We start from the raw sequence: 14,903 nt of genomic DNA on the forward strand, positions 1-14,903 counted from the left end.
TTCAGCTGAGTCTCTGTTATTGTGTATTGTATGATACCTGCACACAAAGCCCCACCCTCTAGTTAAACAGAGTTGAAAGGCAAAGCATGCAAACACTTGCATGGTATTTTAAATTTTTAAGTTTTCAATCTAAAATAGGGGGGTTTAATTGGTGATTTGTGAAAATTTGAAAATTTTATCTTGGTTTTAATATACTTTTTATACTTAAAAATTCATACAGGTGGTTTAAAACTAAATTTTTGTAGACTATGAATGAGTCAGATTTCTCTTTTCCAACTGACAGGAATGAGGTCTGATGACCAAAAGCAAGCTTTCAAAAGTCATTTTGTGGATTTAGAAGCATTTTTGCTCAGAATGAAATGCGTGCATGATTTCGTGGCACCTAAGATAAGATTCTTATCTGAATTGAGGGACCAGTTCCTAAAAGTGATATAGAAAACCAGGCAGATTCATAATGAAAGGAAAAAATTGAACTATTGCTGGTTTGATTTTCAAAAAGGGGGACATGAGAGGACTCTCAGAGACTTTTCTGAAAGTGAAGCAGGCTGTAGCAAAAGAAGCTACATGAGGATGGCACGCACACGGAGCTTTGTAACGGATGAATTGACCAAGAGAGCAAATAAGGTCACTCTGGTGGAGTGCGTGCAGGAAAAAGATGTGATCAAGAATAAATTCCAGTTTATCGTTGAAAAACAGAGGACAGGAAAAGCTGATCTAACCAAAGTAATGATAAAACCACAAGGAGTGACAGGAGTACAGATAAAAGTTGAAATGCAGTAATAGTATCCATTCATCGTTAATAAGATCACCTAGTTCTTACGTCTCTTTTCATGTGTGTGTGGTTGGTTGGTTTGGTTGGGGGAGGGTGGTTTGGTTGGGTTTTGTTTGGTTTGGTTTGGTTTTTTTGTTAGTGGTGGTTTGTTGGTTTTTTTTTTTTTTTTTTTTCAAATAGTGTAATTCCATAGAGAATTTATCTTTTAAATTCTTAGCCTTGAAAAAAATGTGTACGACCTTCTAATTGGACCTTGATGTTGGGCAATTTGCCCATGAAGTTCTTTCCCACAAAACAACATAGAACCACTGGCATTTCTTGAAAGATAAGGAGATTCTGATCTCGAAAGGACTTGTGGCCAGTTTGCAAGTTAAATTAACACAGCAAAACCAGCCACTGAGGATCTGGCTTTCCTTTTCTTTCACATTGGTGACTGAAATCATATTGCCAGCACACTTTGGTCTGAGCTTTATGGTTATAGATTTGGATAGGAAATTGGGTGGGATTCCTGAAAATACATTAAGGGAAGCAGCTATTACAGATAATTGGAGTTCTCTTATTTGTATAATTGCGTGGACATTCTTTTTTTCCTCAGCAGATTTCCAAAATCAAAATTTATTAGCATATATTTGACAAATAAGTATGTTTGTTTTGAAATTACTTTTGAATGAATCTTCTACTTAGTTTTTAACTCAGATCGTTTGTAATGAAATACATTAGCTTTTCCTTTCTGGTTTGCAATCCTGTATTTTAATTCCAGCTTGAATTTGTTTAAAGAGAAAGTTGGTATGAGTGTTTTCTTGTCCTTCTGGCTTAAAATTTTACATATTTACTACAGTTCTTTTTCAGGACTTTTGCTTTTTAGTTGGCAGTCAGTTTTGCTGCATCTGGGTTTATTTTATGATCCGTGGAAGTGGTGTGCTGAGAACTGGAAGAACCTGCATTGAACTCTGCTATCCGCTGAGATATTTCCAGCATGCACCAAGAGGGTAGCTGCATGGTGTTTTACATGGCGCTTAGTGTTTTCAGGGTGAAGTTTATCTTAAGATTTCCTTCAGCTACCACAGAAGCTTTACTCTTTGATCTATTTGTGATACTATTTTCTTTTTTAATTTTTTCAGTTTCTTGGGCATGTTTAACCTGAAACGTAATGGATGATTTTTACTGAGTTAATTTAATTTAGGGTTAGTTTCTTTTTCTTGTTTTAATATCTTTCTTTTTGGTTTTACTTATTGTTTAGATCCAGTGTTATGGTTCATTAGATTCACTGGGATTTAAGATTCTTTTTTGAGATTTGTTCCCTCATTTCTGAATTCTTAGGTACCATGTCGTACAGTAGAGGATCCAACCTATATCTAAATATTTCATGCAGTTACTTTATAGAAAGCTTCAACATAGATACCAGCCATTCATTTTCCATTCCCATTTCTAAAATCATACTGTATTTTTTTTAAATAAAGAGTTGTGAAAATTCTTAAGTAGGTTATATTGTAATTCAGTCTACTGGGTTGAAATTTGGTCTTGTTTTAAAAATCTGCATGAAAGCCAAATCATTCTGCATATCATACGAACACATATTTGAAAGCTTTTCACATAGTTCATCATTTAAATGATTTAACAATCTTCACACAGTAAGTAAATCCTTCAGTTTTTCCCACCAGTTTTGCTGGAGTTCAGTATTTCTAGTACTTAATATCTCATGCGTTTGAATTTATTAAACTTTTACATTGTAATTTGGAAAGCAAGCAATCTTGCTTTGAGATAAAGTGTTGACTCTTTCAAGGTGTTTAGTGTAAAATTCTTCAAGAGGCGCTATTGTGAAGTGCTGGTGTGACACGTTCTCTGCCCCCGCTGGTCACCCTGGGAAGGATGGGGGAGCTGGAGCCCTCTGGGAGGGTGGATGCCCTCTCAGAAAAAAAGGCATCCAAATGCTGTGGTGTACTGAGGATCAGGGATCATAACTCTTCCCATTATGAAATGTTTATACTTCACTGTAGATGTTATAAAAAGCTCCCTAATGGTGTAATATATAAAAAAGAATACTGGAAACAGTCAGACAGTTCTAATAAGGTTATGTACAAATGAAACCTGTCCACATTTATTCTCTTTACCAAACAGCATGTGGGGAACTGGGAGTACTTAACCAAAAGAAGTTTTCTTGATTGAAAACTGCTTTTACAGCTTGCAGATCTCCTCCTCCCTCTCCCTCCTCTCAATGGAAAAAACAACAGCCCTGAAGGAAATAAAGAAATACATCCTCTCTTGAGGCCTCGCCCCCACCCCTGTGCAATCCTCTGCAGCTCCCAGCAACAACTTCTGCTTCCTGCAGCCTGAATAAACTCTGTTTAAAAAAAAAAAAATTAATTGAGCTTAAAAGCATTACTTCTCTATGTGGTAGTGAATTGAGTGTGGCAATATACTGCATTATAGTTTGTCCCTGGCATAGCACCATCTGGAACCGCTCTCTGCGACTCTCATTGAGTATGTCAGGGAGCCAATGATCTGTTGTACAAAACTGAACAAAATACCACTTTTCCTTTGAAAGGATCCTCAGAAAGGTTTCCTGTAGATTTTTCTTTGAATAGTTTTCATTTTCATGCTTTTTTTTTTTTTTTTTGAAATTTGAAGCACAGCTTGCCAACTCGTAATAAGGAAGACCAGAAAAAAGTGGTCTGTAGATCCATGTGTAAGGAAGTAGGGGCATCCCTGTGAATCTTTTGGAATAAAATCCAATACATTTGTATTCAGTCTTGTATTTCAGTTGCTGTTTATTACACCCAAAGTCATGCTTGTATTCATGCTGTAGAAAGCTTTACTCAGTAAGATGGAGTATGTTATTTTCTTTATTAATCCACAACAAAGAAATGTTGCACAGCATTCTTAATGAGATTAAAATTATCTTTACTGAGGCATAATTAGATAACAATAATCATTCTGTACAGCCACATGGTATACGTTTGTTCATTGTCTGATTTTGGTCATTAGATAGTCCCCAATATGTTGCTATTGCTGTTTCACTGTCTCGCAGTGTCGCTGCAACACCTCCAAAAGCTGAAGGGCTGTGAAGGGTTCTGCTGGGAGTGGGAGGTCTGAGGCATGACGATGTCATTAGTAGTTAGATATCCTGATACATCGTGGATCAGGGATTACATGATTTGTACAACTGCACAGGAAACCTGCGAGCGAAAAATACTTCATAAGTCCTAGCCAACGTAACACCTTTGATTTTGCATGCCTCACACTACTAGAGAACACTGATTACGTGGCCTGTTCTATGCTAATACTTGGGTTTTTTTGCTTTTTCAAGTCACGGAATTATTTGTGAGGACTCATCTCTCGGTAGATAGTAAACTTAATGGCATAAATGAGCTTTTGATTGACATTCATGCATTGAATGTAAATTAATTTCTCTCTGATCTATGAAATTTTTTAACTATTTAAAGGCTCAAACTCTAAATTCCATAAGGTATTATTAAGAAAAAAAATATAAACAAGAATAAGGCAACTATTTCAAGTTTCAAATCTAGATTATGTTTAGCTCCTACTGGCCAGTATTTTCTGTTGTTTTGATTAGTTTTTCCACATAAGAAGCCCAAGTTATAGTCCTCCTTCATGCATTTTCACAGCTCATCCAGTCTCACATCATCACATCTCCTTGATTGGTGCAACATCATCTCTTTGGCAGTCCCTTTTCCTTATATAAATTCCACGTGCTTCTGAGTGCATGTAATCAAATACTGATGATTTGATTTGATGTAAGCAAATATTGTTGCTTTGATTACAAAATTCTGTTCTTTGGGTTTTTTCTCTCTTCTTCCCACAACATTTTTTGTCATATTATATGTGTCTTTGCTTTCAAGGTACTTCCAGACTTCTGTCTATCAATTTCCCGTTATGTATATTCTTCCATTTGCTTTGACACATCTGCACTCACTGCTCATCAGACCTCATCATACCAGTTACGAAGGCTGCTGCATTTAATTTTCAGAGCAGCACTTTCTTGCTTGCTCCTAGGCTAATCTATATGTTATAAAGGCACTTCCTGTGAACATTCACAAAGTTATTGCAATGCCTTCTTCCAAATCCTTCCCGAAAATTTCGTTTGTTATATTGTGATATAAAAACTCAATGGACAGCTTTCAGGTTACCGCTCCATGGATATTGTTGCCTATCATGCTGTTAGTTGTTCCTTTTTACTTCCCTGTCTGCAGGTTTGGTTTCTGTTATATTTAAATTGTAAGCCTTTGAGGACAGAGACCATTTTTGTCCTGTGCTTTGACAATGCGGGTCTGTGGTCCATAGCCAGAGTTCCTGTTGTTGTGCGCATACAGCCCAAAGTCAGCGCCCCTCCAGGCCTTATCAGAACTGCTTTGCTGCCTTGGTGCTTTGCGTTAGCATATGGTCTTTCAAATGTGCCGTACTTTTAAGTGTAGATGATCAACTGCTTTAACATCTCTAAAAGTACTAGCTTTTCCTTTTTTTTTCCAAGACAAATATATAACAGATGCATAAATGAACCATGGAATGAATGTGCTGCAGACATAGAGCCATCATTACGCTCTTCACAATCAAGTTTTTTCATAAGCTCATGTGGCGTACACCTGTGTTAAGTTAACAGTGCACTTAGGTGCAGTGTGGAAGACTTAATAATTCAAAATGGAATTTGCTTCTTTGTTCCTTTTGTGCTCTTTCTCATATCCTCTCCTTTCATTATTTACTGTGCTCTGTTTGCCTTCTGTTTGTACTTAACAATTATTTTACTAATACTTGATTTGGCTGAGCTTCAAATTCACCAGCTAGAAATGCAGAAACTAGTAAGTAGAGCAGGACAGGGATACCATGTAAGGGTTGTTTTTAAAAAGAATTTTAAAAAAACATCAGCCATCAATCTTTATTGCCAAAAAAGGTCCTTTAAGATACAGTGTACTGTGTATCTATTAGAATAATATTTGAAAATTAAGAAAGGGGGGATATGTATGAGCTGAAAAATAATTTGAACAATGATTGAAGAGAGCCAGCTGTGGATTTGGGGGTCAACAATTAACTTGCTTTTACAGCTCTGTTTCATATATTGAAATCATACTTCCTAGAATTTTTATGCCTCTTCAAGTGGAAGTTTTCTAATGTACAGCTGTGTGTTATTTTATAGAATTGATACTAAGTAGCTCTTTATTCTCCTCAAAAACAAAGGCATTTCTTTCTCATCCTATTGAGAAGGGGAAATAGGAATTGGGTAGAAAGCCATCTGGTTTAAATTTAAATTGAAGGTGATGGCAGTGAGAGAAGCATTTGTAGAAGTAGCAAAATCTAAGACCATTTTCTTAGTTGAAGGTGTATGCTAGCCACTAGCTGGTCTGCTTTCTAATTTTAAGATCTAATTAGACTAATCTTGCTCTAAAAAACATCGCTACAGATCAGCAAGGCTACAGCCGACTGAAATGTAAAATCTTTTGATGTAAGATGGTAATTTTCTCACACTCACTGATTGGCTTGCTCTTAAGCATGCTGCATAGTACTTATGGTAGCGTGCAGCCTGCTCAGCAGTGTTTGCGAAGGTCATTTGAAGCAAAAGTTTATTAGTCTTATGCTCAGTAAATACTAGCTCTGTGCTCCCTAGCATCTGCTGTTACCTTGTGTATACTGTTTCCCTAAATATATTTAAAAGCTTTAAGGCCTACCCACATCTGACAGTTTATATTCCCTTATAGATCACTGTGTTTTCTACATGTTTTGAGGACACTTAAGCAAATTGTTAGCAGAATTTGAAGCATCAAAATCAAAATAGTCTAAGCAGTAAATTGTCATCTATGGATTCTGAATCTTTCTATCTTGACTGAATTACAGTCAAGTTATAATATCTATTTAATTTCTTATCAGCCTAACTCTTGGCCTACAAACAATCAGAATTTGAGATTGTGTATGTTTCAACAGAATCCCTTTCAGAACCATTACCTTTACTAGACCATTTGTGCTGGTTTGAATGCAAAAGAGTTAATTTTCTTCATGCAGTTATAAACCTTTCTTTTTCATAGCTAGTACGGTCATTATTTGGACCTAGATTGAGAACAAGAAGATAACACCCCGGCACAGAGTTCATGTCTTTAATTGCTCTGGTCTGAGAGCCAAGGATGTTCTGAGCGCTCTGCCCACAGGTGTGAGGCAGCGAGGGAGCGGGGCATGGATGGGGCAGAGCTTGACTGACACCCAGACTGATCAATGAGAGTATTCTATCCCATTAGCATCATGCTTCAGATTTAAGTCACGATCTTCCGGTGCTTTCTCACATTCTCTCACTTCTTTGCTTTCTTCGCTCTCTTTGTCGGAGCTGGGACGGTACGGGGGAGTTCTGTTCGGGACTTGCATTAGTTTGGCATTTTTGCCATCCTGTTGTTTTGCAGTGTCCTCTGGGCCTTTCTGCCTTTTTCTTTCTTCTATCTCTGGGATCGGCTGCTGGGACCAGGTGCTGCTGCCTGGGACTGGCTGCTCAGTGTGGACAGAGTTTGTAAGGAATTGCATTGAGTAACCTTTCTTTTATATTCCATTTCTATTTTATGTGTATATATATATTTACTAGTAGTGTATTAGTATTTTGTTATTTTATTTAACTGTGTTTATCTCAATCCAAGTTTCTCCCTTCCCTTTCGATTCTCTCCCCTATTTGGGGGGTGGAAGGCGAGTGAGTGAGCAGCCGTCGTGGTTGTATTGCTAGCTCGGGTTAAACCGTGACAACCATGTATATTGATATCTTTTGTTAATCTTACCTATTCCACGTGCAGTCAAGAGATAGGCATATAGTCAGGCATATAACCAGGTTGTTTAATGACAGTGGTAAGGACTGATCGTCCAATTTCAGAGTTCATGTGTTTGGCGCATTTGTGCAATTTCTGCTGCATCTTCTTTATTGGAGACAGCAAGATTAAAGGTAATGTGGGGACATCAAAGTGATACACAGATATGTCTAAACAGTCCTGCACAGATCTGTCCTCTTCTCCTATATGGCAGTGTAGTTTGGTCTTATACTGTGATAGATAGTTGCATAATTTAGTGTATGCTTTCAACTTACTTTGTTTCGCAGTTGATAATTTTCTGTTTTGTAAGCATAGGAAAACTTACCTTGGACCAATAACTTTTTGATGATATTTAGAGTTCTCCTTGGTGAAATGCAGTTTTTTAGCATTTCTACAAATGATGATAGGTAAAAAGAATTATCAAAAAAACCTAACTTGATGGCAGGGTTCCCCTAGGAATTTGAATTGTATCCTCTTTTAGGTGCTGAGCACCATCTTGATCTCATTACATTTTTTTTTTCTCTGATCAGAGACTCTCAGATGGCATTTTGTGGCAATAGTTTATTTGACCTGACCCAGAAGATTCTGGCAATTTGGAATGTGTTGTCACAAGCTATTAGCGATCCATCTATAACAGGATTGTCCCTGCAGGCTTAGTAAGGGAAAAAAAATAAACACCCAGCTGGAAAACAATTGTAATTATCAGGTATAATGGTGCTAATATTCTTGGCAAACGAACAGTGATATTTAGATGAAAAGATACCAACTAAGAACAACCAGTGACAGAAGCAGTGGAGGAAAACTAGCATCCCTCCATTTTCAAGGTATTTTAAACATCTTGGGCAGTAGTTATTATAAAATTAATGTTTGAGACCTAAAGTATTCACGGGGTTTGCTAGTTTAATTTTTCATGTCACTGATTTTTGTCTCGGTTACGTTTTGTGCAGAATTCTTTCACCACAGAGTCATAATGCATGAATTCGAATGTTATGCAGGCTTCAGGACAGGTATTCACAAAGTAAAGGGCATCCATAGGCAAGTTTGAAAAATAGTGATTATAAAGTTATATCTTTGTTCAAATTACTTTGTATAGTTCATTGAACAGTAGAAGAAGCAATGTCAAATGTCAAGCTTGTCTACTTGGAGATGGACTAAAGAGTTAAATATTTGGTCATACTTTTTCTGTGAAGTGAAAGTAAAAGTTTGCCTTCAGGATTTGAATTAACATGACTTTATAGTGATGATATTTAATGCTTACTGAGGTAGCAATCAAATGCCAGACTGGTATTGAAGCAGTTTTGTGCTACATGCTGGATGTAAAGAAGAATCTGAAATGTTTTTGCCCCTCAACAATTTATAAAGTGTTTTAATATTTTCTTTTTTTTTCTTTTTTCCTTTTTTTTTTTTTTTTTTAGCATAAGGCGGCATCAGGAAAGGAGAGCAATTTTAACTCCAATTTTAACAGATTTCACAGTTCGAATAACTGCAGCTCCTGCAATTATTTTTACAAAAATTGATGCTGCAGAGAATTTACACCCAGAGGTCAGTACAAAATGTGAAACGCAATAGTGTAATTTTTAATACGTTGATAATCTTACTATTGTACTGTTCCACCATTTTAAGTGTCCAGGTCATTTTAAATACAGAGATCACCAACTGAAAAAACAAAGACACACACACACACAAAACCACCACTAATCACTAGCTGAAATGTTCTTTATCTGCTGGAGAAAGAATTTGTATGAAGCATTCGATATTAAAGGCAGCCTGTCCAGAGGTAGATAAGCCTGTTTGCAATTCAGACAATGGGAATCCTTTAATGATTTCCAGCAATATTTTTAAAAATATTTGTGATGGAAAGGTGTTGAGAAGAGGTGCTATAGTACAACATTACAAAACATTCTATTCACAAGCTTCACATAAAGAAGCCTGAAAGTGTAATCTTCTATAAGAAGAGAGTTGAACAGAGTTCTTTTAGCCAGATCTTCAAGCCCACAAATTTCCACACAGCATCCGTCCCCCAACCATTACTGTGAGTACTTCAAGGTATTCCAGATTTAGCAATCACTTTTACCAGTGGGCTGTGGGTCAGCTTGTTAATGATTAGTCTGTGAAGAACATTAAACACAAAAGGTATTGGCTCACTTTTTGACGTTAGTTTGTAGCTTAAGAATTAAAAACATTTTATGTAGGGGAAATACCAGAAAGTTTTTGTCAGCTCACAAGGAGTATTTCTCATAACAGCTGCCTCCTGGGAAGAGCAAAACTGGTACAGAAGTATAAAGGGTATTGGGTGTGGATTGCAATGTACACTAGGTGTACATTATTGGAAAATAATAGGTAATGGGTATAGAAAGAAAAAAGTGACAGCTTCATATTTTGTGTAAAGCATCATCACAAGGGCAGATGGAAAATTATTTAATGTAAAAACAAGTAGAAAGCTTGGAGTATGGCTGTGATGTATAGAAGTCATTCAATTAAAAAAAAAGAAAAAACTCTCCGAGCTTTACTAATGCCTGTGTTCAAGAATTTCAGTGTTCTCCCTGCATACGTTCTTCTTGTTATCTGTTCCCTGGGTGACATTCACTGATGAAGGGAGAGGTCTAGTTAAGCTTTTGAAGAGCTTGAACGTTGTGCAACCTTCTCATGAGAAGGGGCAGTACTTCTACTTATTAAGCAACCATTTAGCATTGGTTCTGGTTTTCATCTCTTTAGCACTTGCCAACAGTGGTGAAGAGCTTTTTATGTACTAGATAACACTAAAAAAACAGTGGCCATCCAGTTAGCTTTGCAGACAAAGCGAAATCAATTAGGTTGGTTATCAGTGAGTTCCAACACATGATTTCATTATAAATCTATCAGAGTTTATGTTTAAAAAAAAATACATACTTTTCTTGGAAGGAAAGGAGAATTGTAGTCATTGCCAGGAAATGAAAAAGAAAGCCTGACAGTCCACTGTTTGATACTACTAAGAGATGGAAACAAGACCTCACATGTGAGATGCATTTCTTACAAAATTTGTTTTAATAGTTATGCTGTTGAAAGCAAAGCAAAGAATGAGCTGCATCTTGTTTAGAAGCCACTTCCTGCTACAGAGGCCTAATTAATACTATATATAATGTCAAAGTATTGACTACAGCAGAGAATCACAACATAGTTATATAGAAGCTGAAAATCATTTCCCAAATAGCTGTTATCTAGTATTTTCCCTTAATTTCTCCACAGGAAATTTTGGTGTGTGGTCATTCTTTGGAGGTGAATGTGACAACAAACCTGGATTTCTTCCTCAATGTATCTCAAGTACAACTTCTTCAGCAGCTGGTACAAGCCAATATGGTTGGACTAGAACCTTCCAGTGGCACCACCAAGGTAGGCTTTTTCCTGGTTTGCAGCTGGTTCTTTTAAAGCACTGTAGCTGTTTACGTCATCTAGCCAAAATTATATAGGTAAATGAAATATGTGTATTATTGTTGTTTGTGTTTGGTCAGCTTTAAAGTGCATTCTAATATTGTTGTAACAAATAGGATATGTTATTTTAACAAAAATATTATTCAGTAAAATGGACTAAGGCGATTCTGCAGCATCTTATGTACAAGGAGAATTATCTTATGTAGAAGATGAAGGAAATAAACTTTGAAGTAGGTTTTTGAGGTTCTTTGGCATTTAATTTTTAACTTCTATTGAAGCTTTGGCATCTTCTTTTGAGTTCACTGCTACAGTGTGTGCTTCACTAAAGCCAGTAAACTATAAAATTTTCATTGTGCCTGGTAACCACTGTCTTCACTCCATCCACCTCTGATTGTTCTCATACTTCTTCAGTAAGAATGGTGATGTTTCCTTCATCCTCTGAACAATGAATCTCTCCTTTTTTCTGGAATTTTATGGTGTTCAGCCACTATCTCTTGAATTTGTCATTCTTCTTTATTTCTGGAAGTTGATACCTCAGTTTGCACTACAGGCCAGTCACTAGTTGTGACAGACTTGCATGTTTAAATTATTAAACTTATAGGCTGATACGGAAAAAAAAAGATAGGAGAAATGAAAGTGAAAACTTTGCTGTAAGAAGAAAAAAAAAATGTATTTTTTATCTCCAAACCCAGAAATCTAGTCAGGCTGACAGCAGTTTTTAAAGACAGTAGAATTTAATACGTGGCAAGGCACTAATTCCACTGGAATGGTTGTTGGACTCATTAAGAATTATTCACAAATAAGAGGAGTTAGGGAGAGAATTAAAGAGGAAGACACGATCAGCTCTTCCTTTCTGAGAATCTAGATAATGGGAGAGCCAAAGAAACTTGTCACTTTTCTTTCGTGAATCTCACAGATTCAGCATCCTTGTGAGTCTGGGTGGAAGCAGGGAAGGCTCTAGAGCAGCCAAACTACTTATATTCCTCTCTTCTCACCCTGTCAAAACCCCAGGAGTTGTTTGTATCCTGGTAATCTGGGCATCACATCATCCCCCACGCTCCTTTATCCCTTCCCAAGGACAGACGGAAATGAAAGGCGTTGTTTCCTTACCATTTTGAAACATCAAAGCTGTAGAAAAGAAATGTATATTTCTTTTCCTTGGATATTTTGCAGGCACAGGGCCTCTTTTGGAGATGAACACGATAAATAAGTATATATGGGAATATCTCCAATAAATAATTTGTGAAGCACTGTTTTCCCATTGTCAGTGGAATGGATAGAATCAGAAGATATGAATGGGTTCCAAGAATTTTAATTTTGAGTTGGCGCTGTGCAGAAGTGCTGCATGACTGATGTGGACCGTACAAACTTAAAAGCAATTTACTACATAATTTCAGAAGTCTTTTTGTTGTCTGCATCCCAGCATGCCCATTTGTTCTTCATTGACATCTCTTTTGCATTATTGAGGTCTCCTGTAATGAGTAATGGGAATATTTCTGGTTCAAGATGGTGTTCATTTTCTCTTTAAGTTGTAGAATTATGTCTTGATTCACTATCCTGAAAATGTAAAATCCAGTAGTTGGTTACCTTTTGTCCAGTTCTGTCTTCAGTGTTCTGTAGTCTCATTTGCCTATATGAAGCCACCCCACCCTCTAATAGATGCTCATTTATTATTATCCCAATATTTCTCCTTTAGTCATCAGAGGGAAACATAATACACATTGTATACTGGTTTTATCTCAGTGAATGAAGTCTGGAGCCTGCACGTGGCTATTCATACTCCATACTTGCTAATTATGTCATTGCAAGAATCAAAACATAATTTAGGTTGGAAAACACCTCTGGAGACCATTCTTTTGCTCAAACAAATGATTAATGTCTAAGCTAGGTCAGGCTTTTTAGTGGGTTTTTCAGTCAAATCTTACTTTATCTCCAAAGAAGGAGGTTGCACTGACCCTCTGAGTAAATGTCCTGTGCTTATCTACGCTCGCTCTGGCAAGTTTTTTGTCTTTATAGCCTTCCAGAATTTTGTTTGATACAACTTTTAACCATTGCCTCTCAACATTGCACTATACATCTCACCAAGAACAATCTGACTTCATCTCTTCATAACCGTGCTTTAGGTACCTGGAAACAGTAATTTGATACCCCACCACCATCCTTACCCTTTTCTTCCATCTGAACAAACCTAGCTCTCACTTTCTCCTCATAAATCCTGTGCTTTAACCTGTTACACTTCTTGATGATCCCCTGCCCACTGAAGTTTGTCGGTCTTTTTCTTCTCTTATTGACATCAAAGCTAGAGACAGTACTTCAGATGTGGACTCACAAGTATCTAATAAAACGAAATAATCTCACCTCTGATCCACTGGCTGATCTGTTGTTAATGCTGCTCAGTAAGTGCTTAGCCTTCAACACCTCAAGGGCATGCTGCCATCACATGCTTGATCTGTTGTCCACCAAGACCCTTCAATTCTTTCCTGCGAAGTTGGTCTCCAGCATCTATTTGGTTTGGGATTTTTCCATCTTGGGTGCAGGACTTGCATTTACTTTTGTTCTTCATGAGGTTTCTGTTAAACCATTCCTCCATTTGTCAATGTCCCTCAGAATGGCAGCCCTGCCCCTCAGTGTATCAACAATTCCCCCCGTTTGGTGTCATCTGTGAACTTTCTTATGGTACATTTGGTATCATTGCCAAGGTCTTTACAAAAGACATCAAGCATCATCAAACCTTGAGGAATGTCACTCTGTAACTGGAGTTCAGCTGCACTTTGGAACAGTGGCCATGACTCTCTGATTTGTGGGGTCCAGTGTGTTTTTTTCACACCTTGTAGTCCACTCATTCAGTTCACACTTGAATCCAACAGTTTGGATACAAGTCTGTTGTGGAAGCCTCTGTCCAAACTTTGCTAAGGTCAAAGCAAACGGCATCCAGTGCTCTATCCACAGGATCAATCATCTCATCATAGGAGGCAATCAGATTGTGGGAAGGCATGATTTTCTTTTTGGTAAATATGTGGTGTTTGTCCCCAATAACTTTTTAGTCTTCAACTGCCTGGAACAGGCTTCTGTGAAAATGTGTCTGTCACCTTCCCAGGGTCTACAATGAGGCTATCAGATAGGTTCCCTGACTCTTCCTCCTTGCTCTTTTTGAAAATGGGCATGACATTGACTATTTTCCAGACATCAAAGACTCTCCCAGACAACATATCTTTTCACATATGATAAGGAAAACCTCAGCAGTGGCACTAGCCAGTTCCTCAAACACCTTTGGATATATTTTCTCTGATATTTTAAAACAAAGAAATTCAGTTGAAGTTATCCATCCTCCAAAGGCTTTCCTAAAGTATTGCAAATAACTTAAGCTGTTATGCAGGTAATAGTGATACACAGAACCTTTGCTGTTTCTCCTCTTGTATTTCAATTCAACAGTCTTATTCAGTAAGACAATTCGTAGAAAATAACTTTAAGATTTCCTTCCCCACCCCGCCCTGCCCCATGCCTATTTGCTTGGCAGATTTAGAGCTTCTGGTTTGTAGCATTTGAGGATTTTCACCAATATTCCTTCTAGATGCTTAAGCATTATTAACAGAAGAGTAGGAAGAAACAGAAGAAACTATATTCCCCATGGGAAACCACAAAATGAAACCAAGAAAGTTTGCATTTCCAAATCAGAATGTATGAAACCTGTCTTGCAAACTTGCCCCAAGGTAGCATGGCAATGATTTTTTTTGGAAGTTGAAAGGAATAGAACATTGGGGTTGTTTTTTTTTTGCAGAAGAGACAGTTTTACACATTTTTGAACAAATGTTATTTTGGTATTTTTACATGAATTTACAACACTGAACTGTTTGCTTTAAGTACTTTTTCAGTTATTTTCAAGGGTCTTCAGAACTTAGGCACATACAGTGCTTCTCTTCAGGGACATGTGAATG

The 14,903-nt window shown here is 37.2% G+C and overlaps 1 protein-coding gene across 6 annotated transcripts in view; it reads left to right on the plus strand.

The window, feature by feature from the left end:
* VPS13B (vacuolar protein sorting 13 homolog B) overlaps positions 1–14,903 on the plus strand; it is a 459,420-nt gene that overhangs the window by 299,869 nt on the left and 144,648 nt on the right. For all 6 annotated transcript variants that reach the window (XM_065627245.1, XM_065627244.1, XM_065627248.1 and 3 more), the window contains exons 32-33: positions 8,976–9,102; positions 10,786–10,929. In XM_065627245.1, the coding sequence (XP_065483317.1) occupies positions 8,976–9,102; positions 10,786–10,929 (271 nt within the window). The remainder of the gene's footprint in view (positions 1–8,975; positions 9,103–10,785; positions 10,930–14,903) is intronic.

The sequence above is a fragment of the Caloenas nicobarica genome, chromosome 2, assembly GCF_036013445.1.
Source record: "Caloenas nicobarica isolate bCalNic1 chromosome 2, bCalNic1.hap1, whole genome shotgun sequence".
Classification (NCBI taxonomy): Eukaryota; Metazoa; Chordata; class Aves; order Columbiformes; family Columbidae; genus Caloenas; species Caloenas nicobarica.